Source organism: Ischnura elegans, chromosome 2, assembly GCF_921293095.1.
Source record: "Ischnura elegans chromosome 2, ioIscEleg1.1, whole genome shotgun sequence".
Lineage (NCBI taxonomy): Eukaryota > Metazoa > Arthropoda > Insecta > Odonata > Coenagrionidae > Ischnura > Ischnura elegans.
In genome coordinates this window covers 114,338,771-114,363,989 of record NC_060247.1, presented here as the reverse complement: position 1 = coordinate 114,363,989, position 25,219 = coordinate 114,338,771, and the positions used below count along the sequence as shown (strand labels likewise).

The 25,219-nt window shown below is 41.2% G+C and overlaps 1 protein-coding gene across 1 annotated transcript; it reads right to left on the bottom strand.

The window, feature by feature from the left end:
* Positions 1-1,583: 1,583 nt before the first annotated feature.
* LOC124154438 lies at positions 1,584-24,611 on the bottom strand. Its single transcript, XM_046528155.1, has 7 exons — positions 24,336-24,611; positions 13,887-14,175; positions 12,199-12,315; positions 10,317-10,498; positions 9,511-9,870; positions 6,571-6,714; positions 1,584-3,687 (listed from the first exon to the last, which is right to left on the bottom strand). The coding sequence occupies exons 1-7, from the start codon at positions 24,427-24,429 to the stop codon at positions 3,641-3,643; spliced, it is 1,233 nt and encodes a 410-aa protein (XP_046384111.1). The 5' UTR covers positions 24,430-24,611; the 3' UTR covers positions 1,584-3,640.
* Between the last annotated feature and the right edge of the window lie 608 nt (positions 24,612-25,219).

The following is a 25,219-nucleotide window of genomic DNA, read 5'->3' as shown; positions in this document are numbered from 1 at the left end:
TTCATCAGGAATATTAAAGATTTCCAATTTACTTTGGAAATCCAAGCGCTAAATTCCAAAGCCTACTCCAAGTTCTCAAACGTCGATTTATTGTTCACCAATCTCTTCTATATGAGTAGCGCTAGTATCTTTCATCTTTTGTGCCTTAGCTTTCCCTGAATCCAAATTATTCAATATCTGCATTCTCTGCATTTATTAAAATTCTCCTTTGAGTGATTCTCATTAATATATTCGTCAATCGGTTTTCTGGCTAATGAAGAAAAATCTTCCCTGTTTTCAGCTGTCTTTTTCATCGTAGAAGTTTTGGCATTCTTGTTCTCAAAGCCTTTAGCTATATTTCTTTTGTACATTTTGGAGGTGATTTTGTATATTTCAGTTAATATCTAATCTCCCGTAGTCCACGCTCTATATCCGAATGAGGAATTAGTTTACCTCCAGAATATACTCGGAAGAACTACATCATGCCTATAACAATGGAAATCTCTTATATTTCGATACCTCCACTGCACAAACGCTCAACAATCGCCCACCGAATCAAATCCGCTCATCTAGGAGCCCAAGATTGCGAATGCGCTCGTATTTGCTTCGGCTACTCACCGCTGAGCGCGTTCGTATTGTTGGGCTACTAGATGAGCGGATTTGATTCGGTGGGCGATTGTTGAGCGTTTGTGCAGTGGAGGTATCGATATGTCTCATAAAAATAATAGAGTAGAGTAGTTGCGGCTCCTCGGGATAATAATGAGACGGTTCCAACTTGCCTTCTACATCACAGTTCTATTTAAGTATGAGTTACCACGCCTGCAGTGAAATGAGTGTCACTCTAACAGCCACTGTGGCCTCCACCTTCACTCACATGAAGAAGAGCTGCTGCCCCCTCCTCCGGGTGACGAGTAGCATAGTTGTTGGCGGCCTCCCGTCGCCAACTCACGGCATCTTCACAGGTTTAATGTATTAGTTGAATGGTCTATCTCACCTGGGGATAGACCAATACCACCTCGAAATGACTTCGCTGTTTACTCCACGAGCGAGCTCGCTTGTCCTGCCGCTTATCTCTAAAGCTAGCTGTCAACCCACCGCCCGCAACTTGGTGGACGCACTCGGTGGCTTAAAGCTTGTTTCTTGTTTAACAGGGTGGATGGCCGTTTATTTAAATCATTCATTGCGAGATAAAATTCCGTAGTTGAGTGTATTATGGGAGAAAAATCACCGAGCCCAGTGTTTTCGAAACGTTCATCGTATAAGGAACAGATGTCTAGCGATAAAATGTCAAATAGAAATAAATAAGCAGTCTATTTAATTGATCTTGAAATCCATTAATATTCATGTTAACAGAGTCACTTAAAAACAAGAATACTGAAGTCAACATGTAGAACTGACTGAGCTTCTGGTTGAGTTACACAGTAAGGGTGTAAATTTCAAACCCTTTCTGATTTTCGGGATGCTAATAATGCCGTTTGAGGAACACTAAGTTGCACAGTTAATGCAATTATTTATTTAATGAAGGGGTAAATGCGGTGTGTATCTTTAAAATATTTATTTTAATAAATTAATTATGGAATAATAAAATATTAAAACAGTTATAGTATATTACAAATTCTGGTGTGTATTGTACTTTTATTGTGATCGCTTTTATGTTCGCGTGAACAATCGAGCGCATTGCCCGGTACAGTCTCCACTATTCTGCTTCCCTTGAGCATGGGGAAACCCATCTCTTTTGGTAACTACACAGCCCTCTGGCCTCAAGTGGAAGAAGTCTAGTTGCGGGGGAGTAGGGGGGAATATCGCAGTAAATGTATAAACAAGAGCGATTTTCGACTAGTACTCATACCATCGAGATTGAATGATACACTCAGGTTAAAATTCTAAAAACAGGTCACATGATCCCTGGTAATTCCGATTGGCTGCTTTCAACGATAGCATTTGCTTTCATGATGTTTGTTTTGATCGTGAAACTTATTTCCATTACTACAACGCTCACGAAGGAGGAGAAGCCTCCGCAATGTAATACAATATTTATTACTATTTAGTCTACTTACTTTTCCATTATCCACGACATTAATGAAGTTGCTGGTTTCCCTTTTGTCTTGGTTACTGCATACCCAGGCTTGGCCTCTTGTTTGTTAATTATCATTCCGAGGCCGGAATAACTGCGGCATACTGCAGTACTGTTCGTGGTATTTCATTAGTTCTGATTCCAGTTCATCGCCTGAGCCCGCTTCAGTGAAAAAACTCACAAAAATACATAGGTATTTGAAAAAAGGAGCCGCATTCCGCGCAAATTAATCTTTAAATCGATTAAAATGCGAACAATCGTTTTATTTTACTAGAAAAAAATCATCGCCTCCGAATATAGGCTCCGAAAGTCAATCGAATGTTTTCCGAAAGTAGGAAAGCATTTATATATTTTTGATTGGACCATGACCCGTACATCATTTACTCGCAATAGTTCCCCTTTCTTTGGGTCGCTGTCTTTCATTAGCTTGTATCTTGTATTAGTTATAGCCCTTTATTGAGAAGGATGTTTTTTATCTATTTAATGAAATTTTTATAAAGTTTATTATCAACTGATTACTCAATTCAAGAGAAATGAAACGATATACTTGTGGTGGTAGCGATAGTTTGCATCAGTGCAGTGACTAGAATTTTTTCGGGGGGAGGGAGGGTGAGAAGGGGAGTGGGTGGTATTCGGTAATGTTCACTGAAGACCCAAAATACCAAGGGGGTTTGAACCCCTTGAATCACCCGCTAGGTGCGACCAAGACTTTTGTGGACTTATATCTGAATGTCTCTCGTACGACGCGACGCCTATAAATCAAATCATGCCATCAGTGTAAACAACGCGCTTGCTCCCTCTGTGCGTCTTGGGGGGGGGCAACATGGCGGTGGTGCGCATTGGATTTTATCTCAATTAATCTCCCATCGAAGTAGCATAGGAAAGAGCAAATTTTGGATTCTATACATGCGCCCAAGATTGAAAAACATCGAAACCACGTCACCTGAAATCTATTATATTTCCGTCAAATACTGGACACATGGAAGAAATAGTTGAATTGAAACTGTTTGGATGGCTTTAATTCGTTAAATTTTTCCCAGTTTCCGTATTTATGCCACCATTTTCCAGGCGTCTCGTGGTTTCGTAGCCGGCCTCAGCTTTCAGCGGCGTAGCGAAGCCGAGCGCTCTTGTTTATATTTACTCTGAATATCTCCATGGTTATGCGGAGGGCGTCCATCTTAGCGCTCCTCTTTTGTTTTCTCATCTCGGAGTCCATTACCCTTATACGCACACACAAACTGTGATTTCACCACAGTCACTCTGTCCCTGTCTTTGGGCGTTCGATCTCAAAGGATCTTGAAGCAGCCCTTGCGTCCATGTTTGGCACAGTCCTCCTCGGCGCAAGTGGTTCTTCGTTTTTCTTTGGCTTTGCGCTCAAAAGAAAGGCATCACGCACATTCTCCGTGAAAGGAGGACATAGCGTTCTGGAGTCCATGTCTTGTGCGACATGCCGCGCACTTCACTTGACTGTCTTCTGCATTCCACACACATCACTTGAGCAGCTGAACTTAGTGTGGTCGCTGTCCGTCTGAGTGAGTGAGCGTGCTGGCGCCAATACTGTGGTCAGGAACTCTCCTTACAGCGCTTTCAGAATTTCCCGGGAGTGGAGCCATTCTGCATTGCTGACAGAGACTCTGTTGAAGAAGGAAAATTAAAAATATTTAATGTGAAGTCTATAAGTGTCGTATGAATATATATAATCCATACAAAGTCTTTGTATACTTGCAGACGTAATGAACGGTAAAATAAGAACATCAGCCTAGTATTGTACCAGGGTTTTAATGCAAAACACTCGGACCCTAGTTCCGAGGGTTGACCTTCATTTTCAACGTGCCGAGCACCAGCAAACAGGCAGAAATTTGCTTCCGTGTGCGCTTGGGTGGTGTGGGGGCTACCTATATTTACTGGTAATTCAATATTCGTCAACTCCCACGCATCAGAAACCATTAATTCCAATAAATAAGCTATAAGTTTCGTTTGCATAATGCTTGAATTTTTAGTCATCATTGGTTTTTGCCGAAATTCTAGTTATGAGCTTGTATTATGACTTAGTCTTGGTAGTAGTTTTTTTCCGAATTATGCCTGTTTGCAAAATTTTAACTTTAAGGCTATGGAATCAGTGGTGACTTTTACCTAATTTTGAGAAAATTTCGGTTCTGATATCCTTATATTAGTCTACAACTTTGAATAGCTGATATTGTGTCAGAGGATGAGAGCCCATGGGCTAAATATTCCATGGCAGGGAGAAGCGGTGGTGAAAGATAGGAATGATAGAGATTTCCAGGCTACACGGACGAATTTACCTACCTCAGTGCTTTTTTTTCCCCCCACCCCTATCAGAAACATATGTATTGAAGCTTTGCTGGTGCACATTGAAAATAAGACCATCGAAACCTTAACAAAAATTGCATATCACTGCTAGTCAATTTTCAATCGCTAACCAACTCAATCAATAGAGTGGAATCAGTCCTAACTGTACTAATGATGTTGATGTAACTTCTTACAAAGTAACGTTCAAGAACAGGAAGAATGAGCACCTAGTGGTCAGAGCTTTTGGTTTCTAATCTAAGGGTTCTTGGCTTCAAATCAGGTAAAACCCTTGGAAAACCCCGTAGCGACGCGAATTGACACGTGAAAAAAATTACTATCTCACTTACACATAAAGCGAGAAAGCCACAAGCTGGCAGAGCCTCGGATTAACTGTATCATCACATGTTCACACAAACCTTCGGGCAGTGGCATAACTAGGAATATGCTTCGCGGGGGTTAAATGGGGAGTGGGGGGCGCGCCCCTCAGGCAACGGGATGTCCGAGGAAACTTATGAAAAACGACATGCCTGGAAATAAATTTTACATCATTAAAAAATGGTCTTTCACTTGAGCAGATGCAGTTATTACAGGCCAAAACAAGACAATAGTTTTATCTATTTTTTTTCCCTGAGGCTTTTTTTGGGGGCGGGGGGGAAGGGGGAATCTATCCCCTTAAGTTATCCCCTCATAGTTATCCTTCTGCCTTTGGGTTTAATACCTGATGGATGGAGTGTCAAAAATTCAGATTATTGGGGTTGAAAGTTCATATTGACCACTTTCCAAACAGGTTTTCATCTGTATGCCCTTGATGAAAATTCAATTAGATTGAGGAAAACGGACAAACACCAATTTCCAACCAGGGAAAAGGGACAAGCCTCTGGCCTCGATTTACTACAGTCAAATCAAATCAGACCGGTATTACCCTGGAGGCACATTTGACTGATGAGAGGATTATATTGAGGATTTTCAATCGATAACATCCTCTTAACTCAATAACAATGGATTGACGGTCGCTCTCCGCCATGGGATTAACTGAAGTCAGTCTGGGATCTGAAAACATGGCCAATTGCATTACCTACTCATTCCAGATGAGAAAATTCGCCGAATTCCAGTGGTAGGCATTCCGCGCCAAGTGCGATAGCAATAACCGTTCACGTCTCCGATTTCGACAATACTCGGTCACAAGACTCGTAATGGATGGAAAATAAGCAATACAAGTTTTTTTTGTTCTATCAACGACGTAATTCCGGGTAAACAAAGCTCGGAAGTTAACGCTGCAAGGCGTGGGGTTCAAAAATTAATATCTGGTTGGATATGAAGTAAAGACACTTTGTTCTTTTCCACGTAAGTATTTATTTAAAAATGAGTCATAATAACTGAATAATTTATAATATTATAGTGATATTGGTACATCAATGACTGACTCATTTTTAAAATAATATTTATGTGGAAAAGTGCAAAGTATCTTCGCATCATATCCTACAATGGACTGTCACAAAGTGTGGATCCCCACCATTCATTTCCTCAAATATTTGGTCAATTAAGGCTAAACGCTCAAGGCACTATATAACCATTATTCCTGTTCTTGAACGATGCCTGGTAAGAAGTTACACCAACATCTCTAATACATTTAGGACTGACTCTAATTGTTTCATTGCGTTTTTTTGTTCTAGGGAAAGAGGAGATCATCGTTTTTAGTTATTGGTGGACAAGCATGGATAAAAGTATATTTTGTATAATTGCAAGTGTTATTTTATTAGTAAAATTTTAACATCTAAATTAATATGAATCTTGAAAATTTTGATAGGATAGCTATTTAGCGTAATTCCATTGCGGTGAATATTTGCAATATTAAGTAACTCCTCAAATAACGTCATTTCATGAAAATTTCAAATTATGCTTGAACTGCCGTGTATTGTAACGGGCCGAATGTTTCAAAATAAAATTTAATATGAGTAACATGAGCGGAGAAAAATATCAATGTGACAATAATTTAAAATGCATATAAATGAAGATCAATTCTCGGAGTCCTTTCCAAGATGGCCGAATTGCGTGGCGTCAATTCACACTCCGGCGCGGAATATCCCCAGGCCATTTTTTTCCATGAGTTCAGTGCCTAAAATTCTGATTATCATCAATTTAGAATGCCCGAAATGGCGGAGGTGGTGTGTGTAAGGGTGCTGTGTGCATGAGTTCGTGATTTTTACCTTTGGATGCTTTTTCGTTGCGCTTGCGGACCGCCCTCTTCTCTCGCCACGTGACCCTCCTCTCGATGACCTCGTGCACGATCACGAAGAGCACGAAGGCGCCCACCAGGCCAATGCCCATCATGGCACCCAGGCTCAGCCCACCTGCAATAAAGTTGCATGCATTTGATTCGAGTAGATCATTTTGGACGGGGGACAAGCGAGCGTATGGCTGATTGTGACTGTGTTGTCATTGTAATTTTCAGGTGTTCGTTTGTTAGCAACCAAATGTTTACTTTAAGTAACACTACCCTTCTTATCTGATGTTATTTAGAAATGAAGTGTCTTGAGTTGAAGTTACAATTTTCACTTATACCAAACCAGTGTCTTTTACAACTCCGCGTTAAAGATACTGATAGAGTGGCCTGTAATGTAATAATTACAATGTAGTCTTTATTTGTCAACCGAATTTAAGACTATGAAGTCCTTTCTCACAATTAAGTTTATGGACACGCACATACATCAAATACGGAAATTGCGCAGAATTAGATCCCGCGACCCCTGAATTGACAGGCGAGGACTAAACCCCGCCGTCACACAACGGAAAGTACCCTAGTGCCACCACCAGATAGCGTTCAAACTTCCCAGTGTGTTAGAATATGGCATTTTAAAGAGATACGTGCCTTTGCTCCAGCGTCAAATGGGCCTTGGTTATCTAGATATTTGCGATAGAAGGGCTGTTGGTTATCCTGGAATTATGCAACCCGCGGTTAAAATAATAAAGCCTTATAGTCACACTAGTGGCTCTTCTTCAGCCCTTGAAAACGAAGTAGAATAGCTTCAAGTAGAGGAAGAGCCAGGCAGAGGAGCCAGGAGGGTTGTATTGCTATACCGCGGGTTTTGTAATTACTGGCAGTTTTCTTGCGCTTTCTGTCGCAAATAACTCGAAAATCTAGACCCATTGGACGCATTTGAAAAAGCTTGTATTTCTTAAAATTCATTTATCTATCACAGTGCAAAGTTTAAGGGCCCTTGCACACACACTGATTTTGGACGGACGCCGGTAAAATATCGTCCGATATTTTACCGGCGAAGCGGTGCTTGCACACGCCGGAATTTTTCGGATAGATATGAATTCTTCTGGAAAGTTAGAAAGCGCAGCGAGAACTAGAGGAAAACGGCTGGTCGGACGGTAACAATCCGGTGAGTGTGCAAGCTCCCATTTGGCCACGTACGCCACTGTATAGCCGGCACCGGCCCGGCGCCGGCGATCCACAGTGACAATGGCCGGCAGCTAACCGGCATTTTGCCGGTGCCGGCGCGAGGTCGGTGTGTGTGCAAGCTCCAATGCTCTCCCACTATTCACTATTGGAATGTGGACGGACGATATTTTACCGTCCGTCCAAAATCGGTGTGTGTGCAAGGGGCCTTGGGTTCCATCCCGTGTCAGCGGAGAAATTTTATTCGGGACGAAATGGGGCTAGAAGGTGGGAGTGTTTGACTGATCGGAATTATTCCGATCGGTTTTCTTTCCGAACTGTTGATCGCGATTGGCTGCTAAGCGATGGGGATTTGTTTTTTTTTTGAATTTTTTTATTTCTAACTCTCACGACGAGGGCGCACATCGTCGTCGGAGTGAACATTAAGTTCTGATCGCGTAGAAAATCAATCGGAATAAAATCAAATCCGATCGGAAATTTCCGATCAGTGCCAAGGACACCCCCTTGGGTGAAATATTATAGACCATATATAGGGACTATGTTAGAAGGATAACCAATCACAGTATTTTAACATTGTATTTCCTTTAAATTTCGCGCAGCGGAATTTGAGCCGATAAGGTAGCCTCCGTAGTCTTGAAACAATTCCCCAAATTAAACACAAACCCAAACAAAACACTGGCAACCCAACGTGTAATAAATCACACTATGGTCACGTGTTCTCAAAGTCTTCACAATACAAATTTACACGATGATTGTATTTTATACCACTCAATTTTGTAAATAGATTCAATTAGGCTCAATGCAAATTTATCTTATTGCACTAATTTTAATTCTACTTAGTGCATGTGAGTTTCGTTTAATTAATAGAAACAACTATTCAGAAAATGTCATGATTAAAATATATTATTAACTGCAGATATTTCAAATTCATGTAATATTCCCTTTTTATGTGCTCAAGGATTTCGTTGTCATCAGAACTTGTATACGTACATGCAGGGTTATGTAGGAGGAGTATTCATTTATTATGAGCGTATTCTGCCTAAATGTTATCCATTATTTCACAAATTTGTCCTAGAAACTGGAAAATATTCAAATGAGTGAACCAATAATATTATTCCTTTAATATGTGTAAGTTTTAATCCACAGTTTACGCAATACCAGGTATGCAAATCTGTACAGCTAGCCCACATCTAATTTTTATCTATGTAGATTTAGAGATTTGATTCTAAATAGTTTCTTGACGGGTTACTTAATTTTTTTGGTCAAGTTCCATTAACTGAATATTTATTTTAGTCCACTCTGAATCCTTCCGAAACCTAGAAATAAGTGTTGTTTCACGTCTCAGGGTAAAAATCAGCTCGCAACTATCCCCTGGAATTGTATGCAATTACTGTTACTCATGTGTCAGCAACGTTGCATATGCGATGAGGATGATAACACGTTCCCTTCCTAGCGCGCTCACAAATGAATCGATTCTTTGGAATCAATGCATTCCTAAGAATCGATTCATTTGTAAGGTAACGAATACCAAATGGAAGACCACAAACAACCATTCCCTAGTTAAGGGTAACCTACCCAGGCGGGGCTCGAACCCGCGGACTTCAGTTTGGCAGGCGAGGACTGTACCCCAACGCCATTTTGAGGCGTAATCATGCTAAAATGTGAATACGCACGTATATCCAATCATAAGGCCATAATCCGTGCAATTAATGTAATCGCTCTGTACGTATAAGTTTCTCACCAGGGAGGTTGGGGGGCGGGGGTCGAAGGGTGAGTTGCGCCCTCTGCTGCCCCTCCTCCCCCGACACGCCGACCACGCACAACCAATCGCCGGCGTCCGAGTCCAGCACGGACGTGAGCGTGAGGCCGCAGTCGCCCGTAGACATGCCGTTGCCGTGGTACTGGAATCGGCCGTGACCCACGCCCGCCTCAAGGTTCAGCCCTGGGCCCACGTCCGCGTCGTCGGACACGAGCGGCGATCCGTCGGCGCGCTGGAATCGGCAGAAGCGCAGGGGACTGTGGTCCGTGGTGTGGCACGTCAGGATGGCCCACGCCCAGTCCTCGGGAACCTCCACGTTCGTCTTGAGCGGTGGCGCCGTCGCTGAAAGCGTACGGAAATGGAACCAATATTTTTATTCAGCAATTGCATGAAACAAGTAACATCGTTAGCGGTCAGACTCACGGTCTCAAAGTTATGTACACCAAGAACGATATCCGCCTTGAAAAAAATAATTTGGATTTAAAATCCGAAGATTCAAGGGTGATATAGTGGATTTTTTTCATATTGATATAATTTCATACTTGCAGTTTTCCACGATAATATCTTTTCCTTGATTATAGTCTTGGAAAATTGCAAGTATTTATTTTAATGATTTGAATTGGAACCCTTATCCAGTATTCGAACCCATATTGCCGGACAGGTGTGCTATCAGTAGCACAACCAAGTCATCTTCTTCCAAGGCGAATCTCATTCTGGGTTTACCGAGTAAGGTGGAGACGTCTCCAGCCGTCTGTACAGTCTTGGGGGTTGGTATATGAGAGACTGACCTTCGTGCAGGACTACCTCCATGCGTGCGGCCAGTTCGACCATTTGCTCCTCGATGCCCACGGTGACCCTCCAGATGCCGGCGTCCTCCAGCGACACCCGGCGGATGGCCGTGCTGCAGTCTCCGTTGGAGAAGCCCTTACCCACGTAGTCCAGGCGTGAAGACCAGCCATAGAAACGACCCCTGCGGTCAAAGGAAGAGGGAGGTGTGATAGAGAAAGTGGATAGTTGATTAGGGATGGAGGTGGGCTAGTCTATTACGCTCCGGTATCGAATTCTACTGATCCTGATACATTTCATTATGAAGCAGGAGCGATGTTGGACATATCTCCAGACAGAAGTCCAATCTAATGCCGAACTAGAGAGGTTCAACCTGAACAGACTTGCGATTTATTTGTACTCGTGATTCCTAGATTATCCACTTCTAATGACAATATTTGTGCGAGCGATTCGTAGTTGTATCCACATTTCTAAATTAGGGGAACGATCCAAGTAGGATCCACCGAAAAACTGTTGGAAATTTCATTTTGTCATGCTATATTTTCGCGATGTAGCTCTATTCACAATAAACTTACTTGGCGTGACTTAATTTATTATGTTTCAGACCAATTAATGACATTCCTTCCGTCACAGCACATAGCGCACGTCAATATAAAATGGATTTTAGGCAACTTACGATAGTTTTATGTCTCTTCACAAACAAAGTTATCTTCCTTGATACTTGCCAATATCAAGAGCTATTTGATATTTTCTAAAAAGAAGATAAATATAGTGCTTTCTATTTTCGAGTAACGCTATTTAAATAGTTGCGGACCAAAAACGATATTTTTGAGTTTTATCTCTGTAGCACGTTGATGACAGTGAGGGCCTGCGTTTGCGACAGTGATCTCCAAATCTTTATTCCAAATTTTCGCAAATGAGAATTTTTATAAAATGTTTCGTCATCATATACGCAATTCATTGAGGTTGATGAGCAAAATTATAATGCCCTGAATGTTGTGAACATATTCCTTATATTTGAAAATTAATACATTTTTCATTTTATGTCAAAATGACGGTAATGAACATGCCGTAGAAGGTTACTCGGGATTTCCACCGGGTCAGGTTCTCCACCACGGACGATGTTTCGGCCGATGTTCATCGAAACGTCGCGTCGGCTTGATAGAGAAACTGACCCGATGTAAATCCCGAGTAACCTTCCACAACTCAATACGGCGGGTAAGCTTGCTATCTTTAGTAATGAACATGTTTTTCATGCAAAATATGAAGCAATTCTTTCCCGGCGAATTATTAGCACGAAGTCTTTTTGGGATTTCCATTGGTTAAATTCGTGGTATAGTAACCACGCTTCAAAATTATTCAAATTATTCACCCTGATGACGATGGACGAATCGTCCGTTGCAACATTTGTGATGTACAACGAATTATACCGATGGAAATTCCGGGATGACTTCACGTAAATAGTTTCCATGCTTAGACAATTACTGCCACAAAGACCTGTATAAAAATGCGGATTTTCAAATTTAATTTCCATAAATTTTATCACGAAAAAATTATTTTTAGTGGCCCTTGATCGATAAAGTGCAATGAGACGATCATAGGTACTATTGTTTAAACTGATAATCACTCACTTCGTTCCTCGCACCAATCTCTTTAAATTAATTTGTTCGAAATATAAAAAAAAAAATTTATTTCGAGAAACGGATTTTATTCGGGAAAAATTGTTTTTCAAAATGTAGTTTGGTCACCACTGTCACCAGTCCTCATGGTCAAGTTTCACTGGAAACCCTTCTCCTGATTTCATACCCAGAAGATCAGTGGAATAGGGCATGGAAGTTTGTGTGAAGGAGCTCCTTTGCCTCGTCCATTTCGCCCTCAACTCACCGGGTTTCCCTCCTCGTCCTGTTTACTCCGCTTGTGGTCGTCGGATGTCCCGTGGTCGATGAAGGCGGTGTACTGGTAGAGGTGCTCGTGGTGCTAGTCGTACTAGTGGTGGTGGTCCTGCGAAAACCAGGTGGTCGGTAATTATACGGAGAACACAAAGGAAAGCAGCGCGATTGATTGAAAACTTCTATGAGAAGGGCCGGATTGAGATGAAAAGGGTCCCTAGTCTATTACAGTTATGGGGCCCTCTCACCTCCCATTTTTAAGTTTGTAAATTTCATGAGGGATGTATAATCTTAGGTTTTCCCGGCGCAGAAAAGTTTCTCGGGTTTTCCACCGGTTGATGTCGTCCGAATGACCGGAAGATCGCCTGAGGATGATCAGCAAGTCGCTGCATGAAATTTCGGGAGACATGGACGACATCAACCGGTGGAAAACCCGAGAAACTTTTCTGTGCATGAGAGATAATAAAATACATGATTATATATCAATTTATCAAATGAAACATGTAGCGATTGGTACTTACCTTTATAAAAAATTTGGATAGATAACATATTTCGATGCAATCTAGTATATACAAACTAACACACCTAATGAGCCAAACGCGTTGATCTTAACCGATACATTTATATATTTCTTAAGTATTCATAGGCATAGAATTTATCATTGTTTTCGGTTCAGTGTTTTATGGTTTACTGCTTTTAGAATTGAGTAATTTTAATTTTGACAATTTTTATTTATATATTTATTTTAATATAGGTCCCTCTTGATCTTGAGGCCCTAGGCTAAAACCTAATTAGCCTATAGGAAAATCTGACCCAGGATATGTGTGGCATTACATAGTGTTTGCACGCATTAGGTTGGAAGACTCTAGAGTATCGAAGGCTATGCGAAACGTTTAGATTGCTTGAGCGATTAATAAAAGATATATTAAATAGCGAGACCGGGAATATCGCCAAAGAATCTCACTACGTTTTTCGGTCCCGAAGAGACGATAAAATAAGAGAGTTATATTGCCGAGCGGATAGGTATGGGAATTCGTTTTACCCCCGAACAGTAAAGGACATGCCAGCACAGTTGTCAAACCAATTGAACACGCAACTAATTACTAAAACCCTTGACCGCACACCTATCGAGGGGACATGCAGTGTATGTATATGTAGATAGACATCGGCTTTTCTGGTTGACTTCGACGTGTCTCAGACCGAAAATTGTAGAATTGATATTTTATTCTCCTCCCATAAATCGTTACTTGAATAAACCGAAAAATCTGTTTCTAAGATATCATTTCCTGCTTCATTTGGCTTTTTAGTCATTGCTTCATTACAAAATATCGGCAAATACTTAATTAAGTGGGAAAGATTATCCTATTTGAGTCGATACAAGTAAACTATTCTCGATTCATTTCAAATTTCGTGGTCCATTTGTAAAATTTTAACCAAAAGTTTTACGATGTACAAGATTGCAGAACAAGCTTGAACTTATATGCATATATGAGTACCTTTATGTCCTTGGCTTTGGTGCTCATGGCGCGGAGGCTATGGCATAATGTTTTCGTTGTAACTTACCGTTCCCTCCCGTCTACCGAATTATTTCAATGAATTGGGGTTTCAAATCTAGTGAATAAACATTGAATTCCCCATTAATTAGTGTTTTCATGCGTTTATGAATAATTGTGTACAACTTACCTGTATGTCCTTGGCTTTGGTACCCATGGCGTGGTGGTGGGTGGCGTGGTGGAGGTGCTGGACGGGTCGATCCAGATGAGTTCGTCGACCACGTCCGAGCCGATGAGCGTGTTAGTGCCGTCCTCGACGAGGATTGGCGAAGAGGACCAGGGCGTGCGCATCTCGCAGTACCGGATGACCGTGGTCGGGTGCACGAGACAGCGGAACGTCAGATCCTCGCCCGGAGTCGAGTTGCTGCCCTCGATGCTGCAGCGCAGCTCGGGATGACTCAAGTTGTTCGGGTTTGCGCCTGCGAAGTTATTGTGATTTGATCGTTGGATTATTCTTCCTCGTTGGATAATCCTCTAAAATCGCTGGCACAGCAATGGTTCTCCAGGTTTCGCTAGTGGTAGGACCCGCCCGACTTTGTGACGGTGCGGGATTCCTCGTCCCATCCCTTCCTTCCCTATCCCGTCCCAGGAGGCGTCTTCGGGCTCCTATCGCGGCGGCGCCTCCTTCCTTTCTCCTTCCTGTCCTCCCTCTTCTGCGGCGCAGAGGTGATAAACTAACGATTCCAGACCTCGGCCCAGGAGAGTAACCTAGCGAGCCCGCCCTAGGGTTTCGTATCCACTGCCGATTAAGGTATCCAACGATTTGATCGATAGGTTTTTCTTTTTTATAGGAAAATCCTCCAAAATCGTCGGCACATTAATTGCTGATGCCAGCTTTCGCTAGTTAGTGGGCCCTGGTCGCTTCTATCGCGGCAAGGGTATTCCCCGTCCCACCCTTCCAACCCTATCCCTATCCCAGAGATGTCATCGGGCTCCTATCGCGGCGGCGCCTCTTTCTTTTCTCCTTTCTTTCCAAATCCCTCCCCGGGAGCGCGGGCGTATCAGTCAAGTTACCGTCTTCCGGCCCCGGGGTGTTGTAAGCCTCAGAGGACCACCCCTGGGTCCTGATCTCTGCCGATTAACGTAGGTTTCCATGGAGCACTTAATAAGCCTTCCTTTCGTTCATAAAATTCCCTCTTCAATTAACAATGAGACATACTCCCTTTCATTTTACCAAAAAATCATATTCTCTTCCTTCCTCTACCTCGCTTATTCAACGTTCTTCCTTTCGACACTGTTTTCAACTTCCTCTCCCGACTGAATACTCGCTCCATCCATACCTTCTGTCTCCTCAGTATCTCATCGAGATGCTATCTCTCCTCACCCACCATGTCCAGCACTTCGTCGTTCCTCCTCCTCTCCGCCCACTTCATCTTCTCCATTCTTCGCCTCACCCACATCTCGAACTCCTACAGTCTTCTATCGTCCTCCTTCCTAAATGTCCAGGTTTCCGCACCGTGAAGCGCTACACTGGATAAAAATGGTAATTTTGTTCAGTTGTCGAATGTAGAGGGTGTTCGAAAAAAAGTATCCAATACTTTGAAAGGTGATAGTACCCAACAAAACGTCCAATTAACCTTGGTCCACAAACACATGCTTTCTGAGTTATGTTCACTTGTTCATAGCGGCTGAAGATGTTCACTCCGGAAACGGATACTTTCTACAACCTACAGTAGGTACTCTTGTTCTTAGAATACGTTCAACGTGACGTCCATTCATAGGAGGTGCTCAATGCGACGTCCGTCTATGGCAATGCCCTCCTCTGCCCTTCGACGTAACGAAACGCGCACTCTTTGAAATGCACCCTGTTCTTGTTGTCAATTCTGGCGTGCATTGAAGATGCTGTCCTGCAGTATCTGGGCATCCAAGACTGCAGTTGCGTAGACTATCGCCTTCAAGTGCCTCCATGACCAAAAACATAGGAGTTTGAGATCTGGGGTTCGGGAGGGACAAGGTGTAGCGCTTACCCGTCCAATCAAGTGGTCCCCAAATGTCAGCGTCAGATGTTCACGCACATTGCGAAGGTAATGTGCTAGAGCGCTATCATTCATAAAACGCATCTCTATTCTTTTCTGGCATGACACATCCTCCACCAAGGCAGTTGAGATATTAATAATAACTAAGAAAAAGTGTACTGCAGGTTGCAGAAAATATGCTTTTCCGGACCGAACATCTTCAGCCGCTATGATCAAGTGAACATAACTCAGAAAGCATGCGTTTCTAGATCAAAGTTTATTGGACTTTTTTTCTAGTTTTGTTGGGTATTACCACCTCTCAAGTATTGGACACTTTTTTTAAACACCCTTTATAGATGAGATGTGAGCCTCGAAAACCCATTAGTTCACGTGTAACACCGTGCGTCGCAGGACCGATCCGATTATACCGCTATTGAACACCCGTCCAAGGTCATTCACTGTCTACGTAGTTGACGTGCGTGTGTCTATGTATTATCCAATGTGTTCAAAATTAGTAATGAGACAAAGTGTTGTTACAATCCCCGATATTCTCAAGATTTTTGAAACTTCCCGGATCCCCTTCACTGCTTTGAGGTTACCCCCCGGCCGCCAACCTACCAACCTCCCCCTTATCCCTATCCTGGATCCGCTATTGCGTTTTTGACACATTATTTCAGTGTCAAGGATTTCGCACCCCTTTCGGAGATGCTGTGAAATCGCGGAGTAATTTGGATGGGATATCTTTTGAAATAAAAACGCTGGCTACTTTTATGTCTTTCTTGGTAAATTTTGCGCCGGTTTCCATGTCTTCTATCATTGTTCAATTATGATTACTAAAAATGTCGTTATAGGAGTTTATGTTTACGATTATGCTGTGTCCTTCCTGTAGTGTTGGTAGGAAATAATTTTTTATTGCGGAATAATTTTTACCAACGTTTTGGTGAAATATTCACCTTCACCAGGACTAACAGCAATGACGAAAGACAAAACCACCTGTAATATGACAATCATTGAAATTTTTACAAGTTTTAGATAGTAAGGCAAAAAAATATTAGAAACTAGCACGCTAAATAAACAGCAATGCAAAATAAACACATTTCTATCATATCATGTCACTGAGAGGGACTCAAAAAGCGGACTTCAACTTCGGTGAAACTATTGACCGTAATAAATAGGGACAGACTCGGAGTAAAGCCCGGAAGAGCTACAACTTCATTCACGTTAACATCGCGGAAGCCTTCATTAAGAAGTCGGCCTTTTATTTTGACTGCCAAACTCGTCACGAGGATGTTCGCCGAGTGCGCCTTCGAGTTTCCAATTTCACGACCGCCTCTGGCGTGTCCATGGCGACAGCTAATGAGTCCTTGGCTTGCTCCTCGTGTAGCTTCTGTCGTTGGGCCAACCGACCGCGCATGATGGTCACTGTCAAATGATGTCTCCGTGACATCATTCGACAGTGACCGTGACAGTGGAAGCCATTCATGGTCACCGTTCGGGATGCCGCAAACGACCCAGAGGGAGATAATTCAGATAAAATTCTCCGCGTTTTTTTGATTCGATAACGACTGTTTCGGCCAATGGCCAAGGACCATCTCTCTGGAAATGAGTCTAGGAAGTTCAATAATCGGAGAAGTTGAAGGGCAATGTCATAAGTTTCCACATTCTCGTGAGTATGGTGTGTATCTGGTCGCCATCGAATTACGCAATTCGACCGTTAGGCAAGTCCGTTTCAATCAGTGACGTACTGTCCCAGACAGAAAAACTTACGGAACGGGAGCCGAAAATTTTCCGAATATTAGATGAGACTCGTTAAATTTTTTCAAATCTCCAACTGATCATGCCTAGGACGTCTGATAAATATATTTCGTCTCTTGCATTAAAGACAAGAAAGTGGGAAAATTACTTCATTCCTTGATTTAATGTATGTAATGTAATGTAATGTATTGGTGACCTTTTTGTAGGTATTTCTCTGTTTATATTTGATTTTATTCTGCTGCTAGATTCCGTACTTCCTCGAAAATCACAATGAAATAAAATTAATGAACTGCTTCAATTACATTTCGTGGAAAATATAATTAAAATGGAGAGAAACATAGTAATTACCGCACCCATTCTTCGCTAATAACTTGAATTAATGAATTAATTTAAGTCATTTTTTGTATTTTTTTGTATTTGTGTAGCTTGGAGTCAATGATTAGGGTGTGGAAAGGTTCAAACATCGGGTGAAGACTTAGTAAACCCTAAAACATAAGAATTATCGAAGTAGGAGATGGTTAAGGGGAAAGAACTCTCACCCCCCCCCCAATTACCAGAATATTTACCGCGCTGTGACTTAACCTGAGGAGCTTCACCCTCACTTATCCAAACTAGCCTTAGGGTTGAAGCACTGAGTGATTCTCACAGGATGTTTATGGAAGCCGAGAGTGTTCTTTGTGCTCGCACCAAAGCTATCTCTAATTTAAACTTTGTTTTCATTTCCAAAGTCCTTTTGAGATCGACCAACATATATTTCACTCTTATTTAAGGTTACCTTAACCTTAATTAAGCTTTGTACCTAGGTACAAGCTTAATTCATTTCACGAACAGTAAAGGTGAAACTTATGTCTTAGAGGAGTCAAAAGACAGCCAGACTAAAGCCTCTACTCATTCAAAGCAAAGCGCTACGCGGAAATTTATTTTTAAAAAGTTTTCCCTGCTTTCATGTTATTTGATGATTGAGCTAATATGCATACTAAATTTGACTAATATCATTTTTGTGAACTCAGTCTCTCAAATTACCCATAAGTGTTGCCACTGATTTACAAGGGTTGTGATATGCAAGCTCTACTAGCTACCAAGCCTGGGAATATGAGTATTATGAGTTACCTTTTCTATTACGGTTATTTAATGATCAAGCATGTGTTTTACCTTTAATTTCATTATTTGGACAGTAGACGTAGCCCTTACTGCTAATTTTCTCAGTGAGTGATAATGAAAAGTTGAAAAATACGATCGTTTATCAACTTCGACATTACCTAGTTTCAATAACTTCTTCTCGGTTTCTTCATCTAGTCAAATTTTCCATTTCCAGGGTAGCCAGGTTTACGCGGTAGAGGACCAGAGAATGATTTCTTCTGATTGTTCGCTAGGAAAGCTTACGATGTTATTTCTTCGTTATCGAGAAATCATTAGGTTCTCTTATTACTAACACGTGATGAAATCATTGTTTTTTTTCTCATAATCCCCCTTTAAACGGTGAGATTTATTTCAGAATCATACGACAGCACAACTCTGCACAGTAGTAATCAGGTACAAATTCGATCAACGATTTTCCCCACGCTTATCGTCAACGTCGTGTTGTCGCCTTATTTCGAGACGAAACGTGGATCAATATGTAAATTGCCGCCACCCATTGATTGAAGTCATATAAATACACGCCTGAAAGCTATTATTTTATATCCTTCCCACGCGACGACACTCAGTGAGGCGATTAGACCCACAGTGGTGCGTAGAAATCTTCTGGGGTCTCCTGAGATAATGCATTTCATTAAGTGTCGACCATACACTCACTCTTGCATTGAAAGTAAATAAATTAAATGGCCTAATACAGTATTCAACGCAATACAAGTACCATTGCCAAAATATCAGTGGTGTCAACTCTCAACTCCGACTATACACTGTAATCTGGCCTTGCAGCATTCAGAGACACGAGTTACCTGGTATCCTTGACTGGCGACTTCCCTTCACCTCAAATATTTTCGTAACTTCATGTTTCAAAAATTTTGCAAATTTCATACATGCACATTATACGACCCCCGATTTCTTGTGTGGGCGTTTTCCTGCAGTGCGTTTTTTCCAATAAGGACGACAGTCAATATCCTTAGGTTTTTCCCACGTTTGCTAACATCTTTTTACAATTGGTAACTGGCAACTTTGTTAACTTATAATTTTATTTGCTGATTGAAAATGGAACTTCTATGTCTCTTTATGTTATTTCTCTACATGTAATTTCATGAGCAACTTAATTTTGTATTTAACTGCATATATTTCATGTTTGACGAGGGGTTAGATGGAAGATGATAATTTCTAGTCCCAATCTCGCCCAATAAAGACGATTTATTATTTTGTTGCGTAGCGGCAATATCTAGGATAGATACAGGAAATATATACATGTGAAATTCAATAAGTTTTTTTTTTAATTTGAAACGAAGCAATTTCAACAATTGATGCCTCGAACTACTGATTATTTTCGTCACTTTAAAGTCAAAGATTATTCATACCATAGCTATAACTTTTTCTCCTTATTTGGTACTCAAGAATGTGTTTATTGTATTCCAAGGTAACCTTCATGAAGCCACATTATCGGGAATAGTAAACAAAGCTATACAAGGAAATTAAATCGGATATGGCATAACCGAGGCAGGCAGAAGGAGAGTGTGGACTCAACAGAATTTAATTCCTGAATCATAATTTTAACTGAATGTCCATGAATTTAATTTGTTTCCCGTGCATTTTTAATGATTTCGATTTTTTGTCCATGTCATGATGGAATGGCATTACATGGAATCAAAATGTGTTGCAACCGATGAATGATGAAGATAAAATAGATCGACTAAATAAGTAATGTAGAGGCACTGAGTAGAGTAGGAGAAAAGAGAGGTCTTCTAAAACCCTTAGAAGAAGAAGGACAACTTAGCTGGCTACATTTTGAAGTATGATGGCCGAATGAAAAAAATGTAGAAGTATAGGTGGAAGGGAAGAAGGGCAAGGGACGACCCCGAATGAGTTACTTCGAACAGCATATAAAGAATGCACAAATAAGAGAAGAAATACATCTCTATGAAAAGCCAAGCGGATAGGAAAAAGAAATGGAGAGCTGCGTCAAACCAACTTTAGGATTGTTGACACATGATGATGAGTATTTAAATTTAAAAAATGACATGCTGGTAAAAATCGATTTTTATGTTACTTAGGCAAAACATTCTATGGCGTAGGTATCTAGAAAAATGTATCAGTGTGGATGTGATTACTATTCGCACGCGAACAAACTCATGAGAGATTGATGCAAGTTCGACCCAAATACAACATTATCACTGTGTGAAGTACTCTTCACGTTTCTCTATGCAAAAAACAGTTGTGGAACTGTGTATAGAGCGGGGTACAAAGCAAATCCAATCTGGTGCGAACTACACCGGTCCTTTCCAATGCTGTTTGGCTCGAGGCAGAACATCGGTGGCCACGGGTGGAATCTTCGTCAGCTATTGGTACATAAAATGAGCGTTGTACTTGGTGTATGGTATGGTATTTGGAGGAGGCGACCGACAGCTAAGGTCATTTGCGCCATGAGGGAAGGGTATGGAAGGAAGGGTGGAGAGAAACCCGGCGTCGGCGTTAGCCTGCTCTTAACGAAAGGCGCCAAGGGGACCACGGCTTAACGTCCCATCCGACGGACGGAGTGTTGCGCTTGAAATGTCCTCCACACAACATTCAAGCAGGGGTCGGGCAGTCTCTGAAAATTCTCTGCCGCTACCGGGATTTGAACCCGAGCTTGCCGGGTGGGAAGCCAACACTCTAGCCACCACACCAACCCGATCCCCCATTGTACTTGGTCTTCCCTAAACTAGAACATATATTCATCATCGTCAATTTTGTAAAAAATTAGTTATGAAGTAATTTTTTGAAATAAGTGTCATAATTGGTAGTGAATTTATTGTAAATAGTGTTTTACCTTGAGTTATTGGGAAAACATGAATATAAAGTAATTAATAAAAATAAATAAATAAACAATCAATAAACCTAAGATTATTTTGACGCAAATCTCCTCTCAATTCTCCTATCGAATAATAATTTACTGCCTACAATAGTCTTCTGCTATACATAGTGAATAATCTGCAATATATGTATGTGATTCTTGGCTTAACTCCGAGCTTGCATCATGTCTCATGGTGTGGCCGCTTAAATTGTCTAAACTTCTAGCCGAGGTTTTCAAAATGACTTTTTTGAAAATCCTCTTAGAACGTAATGTATCAAAGCGATTATACATGTAAAAGAAAAACTTCAATATCACTTGGCATTATTTTATCTTTCTTTTTCCCACGGCTATTACAATTGAGGATCCTCAAGTCGGTCTCTAAATGTGTTATCAACCACCGCCCATTTAAATGAGTTTACAGAAGTCGCCACTCGCGTCGCTGACGGACAAATTGTTCCACGGGGAAATAAGGTGTAATTAGCGGTATTAACAGGAATTTGTCCGCATGATGATGTGATCTATCAAATCCATAACTTTTCAATGCTATTCCTTGCTATTATAAATATTACAATGCAAAATATTGGAAAAAAGTGGATCGCATTGCACTCATCACCGCGCTGCGGACATTATTGAAAACCGATTACAATGCGACCGAAGTGGCGACAGAAATAAACCTGCTGGATGGAATTGAGCCTCATCTATGCAGTCCCCTGCCTATATCCCTTATATATCAATATGCTCCTTTCTCGACAATCCCTTGTTTTTCTCTGTGTAACCAAGGCGCCAACTCAACACAAAACACTAAAAAATCAGAGAGCAAATACAACAAACATCAAATAACTTCAGAAAATGAAACACATAAAAAGAATGAAAACGAATTAAAAAGCATATTTGAAAGTGATGTCGGTTATTCAAAGTATAGGTATTCGTCAAACTTCCGCCTTACTCCCACAATCTATCAATGTGTTCCTCATTATTCCTCTATTCTTCTGGCCATGGCGGTGGTTAGATGGCGGGGTTGTTCCTTTACTCTAGCTTTGCTTCTCCTCCCAGTTTATCCAACGTCGATTTTCTCGCATGCCTTACATTTAACCCGCAACAATGCTTCGGTCTCCATTTTATTATTGTCTTTGACGTTCCTCAATGAGTACCTAATTACTTCCCTCGGATTGAAGATCGTTTTTCAATATTTTTTTAAAATTTACCTTGATATTGTGTTCGTTTAGCCGTCAATAAGAAACGTGTATGCTCTTTTCTTTTTGTCAGTCTTATTATCTTCTTTTAAAGCTGGCCGTCGTCGCACTTTTCGTGTGATTGTCTTCTTAATTTTCCTTTCCTCGTATCAATTGCTCAGTATCTTTATTTGTACTCTCTTATGATTCTCATCAAGTAACTGAATCAATTAATGATGCCATTACACCTTGTATTTGAGCCGGGTGAAGATGTGATCTTGCCTGAAGATGTCACCTTTGTTGGTGGGTTTCCTCTAGACCGTATGGCCCAACGTGTCATCATCTCTATTGATGACCAATACGTTTAGAGATAGGAGATATCTATCCCGCTCCTTTTTTGTTTTTTTTAAAGATTTTGTTTAGATACTCAAGATATTCTTCCAGCTTCTGTCGGCCATATCTCCACATTACGCTGACAATACTTTTGCAGTGTTGAGACATGGCAAAAAGAAAAACTTTCATGAAGTGGGTAAGTCTAGATGAGGGAAAACTTATTTTTTTTAACTTATGTATGTGAATTATTTTCTTACACATGGGCGACTCGTATGCATTACATAAAAACGAGAGTGGCAAATAGGAGGATGTTTTTGAAAGATGGCCGACCAACGCACGGAAAGAGTGGTTGAAGCACTCTACACGTATTACAAGTAATCTGAGTTCGAATCAAAGGAAGATAATCGTTCATCTCCGAAAATTTCGCATCAGAAGATGTTTAGACACTGTTTAGCGTTTTTGGCTTTATTTTATGAAATGAAGAAATAAGGAAAGAAATTCGACTAGGTACGTTACTCACTGGCACTATTTATGACCAAAGTTTCCACACTGTTAAGTCATTATAAATATGTTGACGCTCACGAAAAGATGGTTGGAAATACAATCTCACAAGGAAAGGTAGTTGTCACCACTAGATCGCGTGCAAACTTCACAGTGTGGTGGAGGATGAGATTTTAATGACCTATGTTTTGTTTTGTTTATGAAAATCTAAGGGTCGATCTTTCGCTCAAGCGTCCAATAGTTTTCGAGATTGATCCGATTTACAGAGCGAGTGAAACGCCTGAGTTTATGTTACCCGCGACACAATAATACCGCAATACTATGGCAACATAGCTCTTTATGCGCTCTTTCTCGACCCCTGGCAACAGTGTAGAAGAGTCTCCGTAAATTGGTGAGATTGCGCAATCGTATTGTTGATGATCGCTCAAAGCTCTCGTTTAATTAAGCTCAGACATTAATTGTTACATACAATCATCGCAAATTTTATTCCAACGTTGATTATTTAATGTCCTTAAAAATCTAGAGTAATAAATAAAATTTCGAAAAGGCTGGATACCAAAGAAAAATTATTTTAATGATAACAGCGAAATGCATCCAAAAATATGATTGTGCAACCATAGCACAGTAACTAAGGAGTTGCTACCCCATGTTTACAGAACAAGCAAATTCTTAAAATCGTCTCCCCTACCATCTCATGAAGTATTACAGATTCATTCTGGAGCACTCTGTATATCGTATAACCATTGAGTAGCGATATTGTTTTACCGCGGGATATCCAGGCGTTTTGTTTTTGCGAAACGCTCCAAGGGAATGTCCTTTGCCTAGGATATTATCGTCACACCTGTCTTTCGCGTCTCCTCGCGATAGCACCCTCTCTCTCGACTCACCGATGTACTTGGCCTCCGGCGTCAATCCAAAGTAGAGCAAGAGGACAACAATCGCGGCGGCGTCCAGGCAGCAGACGCCGAGGAGGCGAGCCATCTTCAACACCTTCCGTAGTCCGTCTTCTCGTAATCCTCCACCTGATCGTTTGAGACACTCTTTATTTCGCCTTCCGCTGCCGCGCGAAGTCCCCCAATCTGCGTCGTACCCAGGGACACATCCACGAACTGAGAGGGAGAGAGAAAGAATCGTGCTCTCCGAGTGTTGTCTGTCGCGGGTGTGTTGGCTACTGGGGGCGACATTAGCGAATGTGCCCCCTTCCGTCATGGCCTCCCCTACCGCCCCCTCGCGCTCTCCTCCCTTCAGCCAATCACTCTGCTCCGTTGTTCACTCTTCCTCCCTCCCCTCCTGCCCCTCACAAATTAGGTGGCATAGGCCATGTTGTTTGCAGCAACGAAACGCGTAGTGTCGAAAATAAAACTCAGTGGAAATGTTGCGATGCCCAACTTTACTTAAAATATTAAGAACTTCCACCACATCGTGCCTAACATCATACATGGCAGACACCACGTTGTTTTTATAGATTAGCCATTTAAAGTACACGTGTTAACTTAATATACCGATATGTATACCATTTTTCAGGTCGAAAATGTAGCGTATTACTTAGTTCATTGCGGAGAATACATAAAATTAAGGATTATAAAAAATTGCTACTTGATATGAAAAAGAAGGAAATAATGAAATAAAATAAAAAAATATATATGCATCGAAAAAAGTTAAATAAATAAACCTTATTGTTACTTCATTCATAAATTGCCGTACAAAATTGTTCTAGTTGTTAATTTTTAAGTTTCTGCGGACACAAAAAACACACTACTTACGCAACACA

Coding starts and splice junctions, on each gene's coding strand:
- LOC124154438 (XM_046528155.1), bottom strand. CDS start 24,429: ATGGCTCGCCTCCTCGGCGTCTGCTGCCTGGACGCCGCCGCGATTGTT. Junction 12,316..13,886: donor CCAAAGCCAAGGACATACAG/GTAAGTTGTACA, acceptor TGGTTTTCGCAG/GACCACCACCACTAGTACGA. Junction 9,871..10,316: donor GGAGGTAGTCCTGCACGAAG/GTCAGTCTCTCA, acceptor GTACGCTTTCAG/CGACGGCGCCACCGCTCAAG.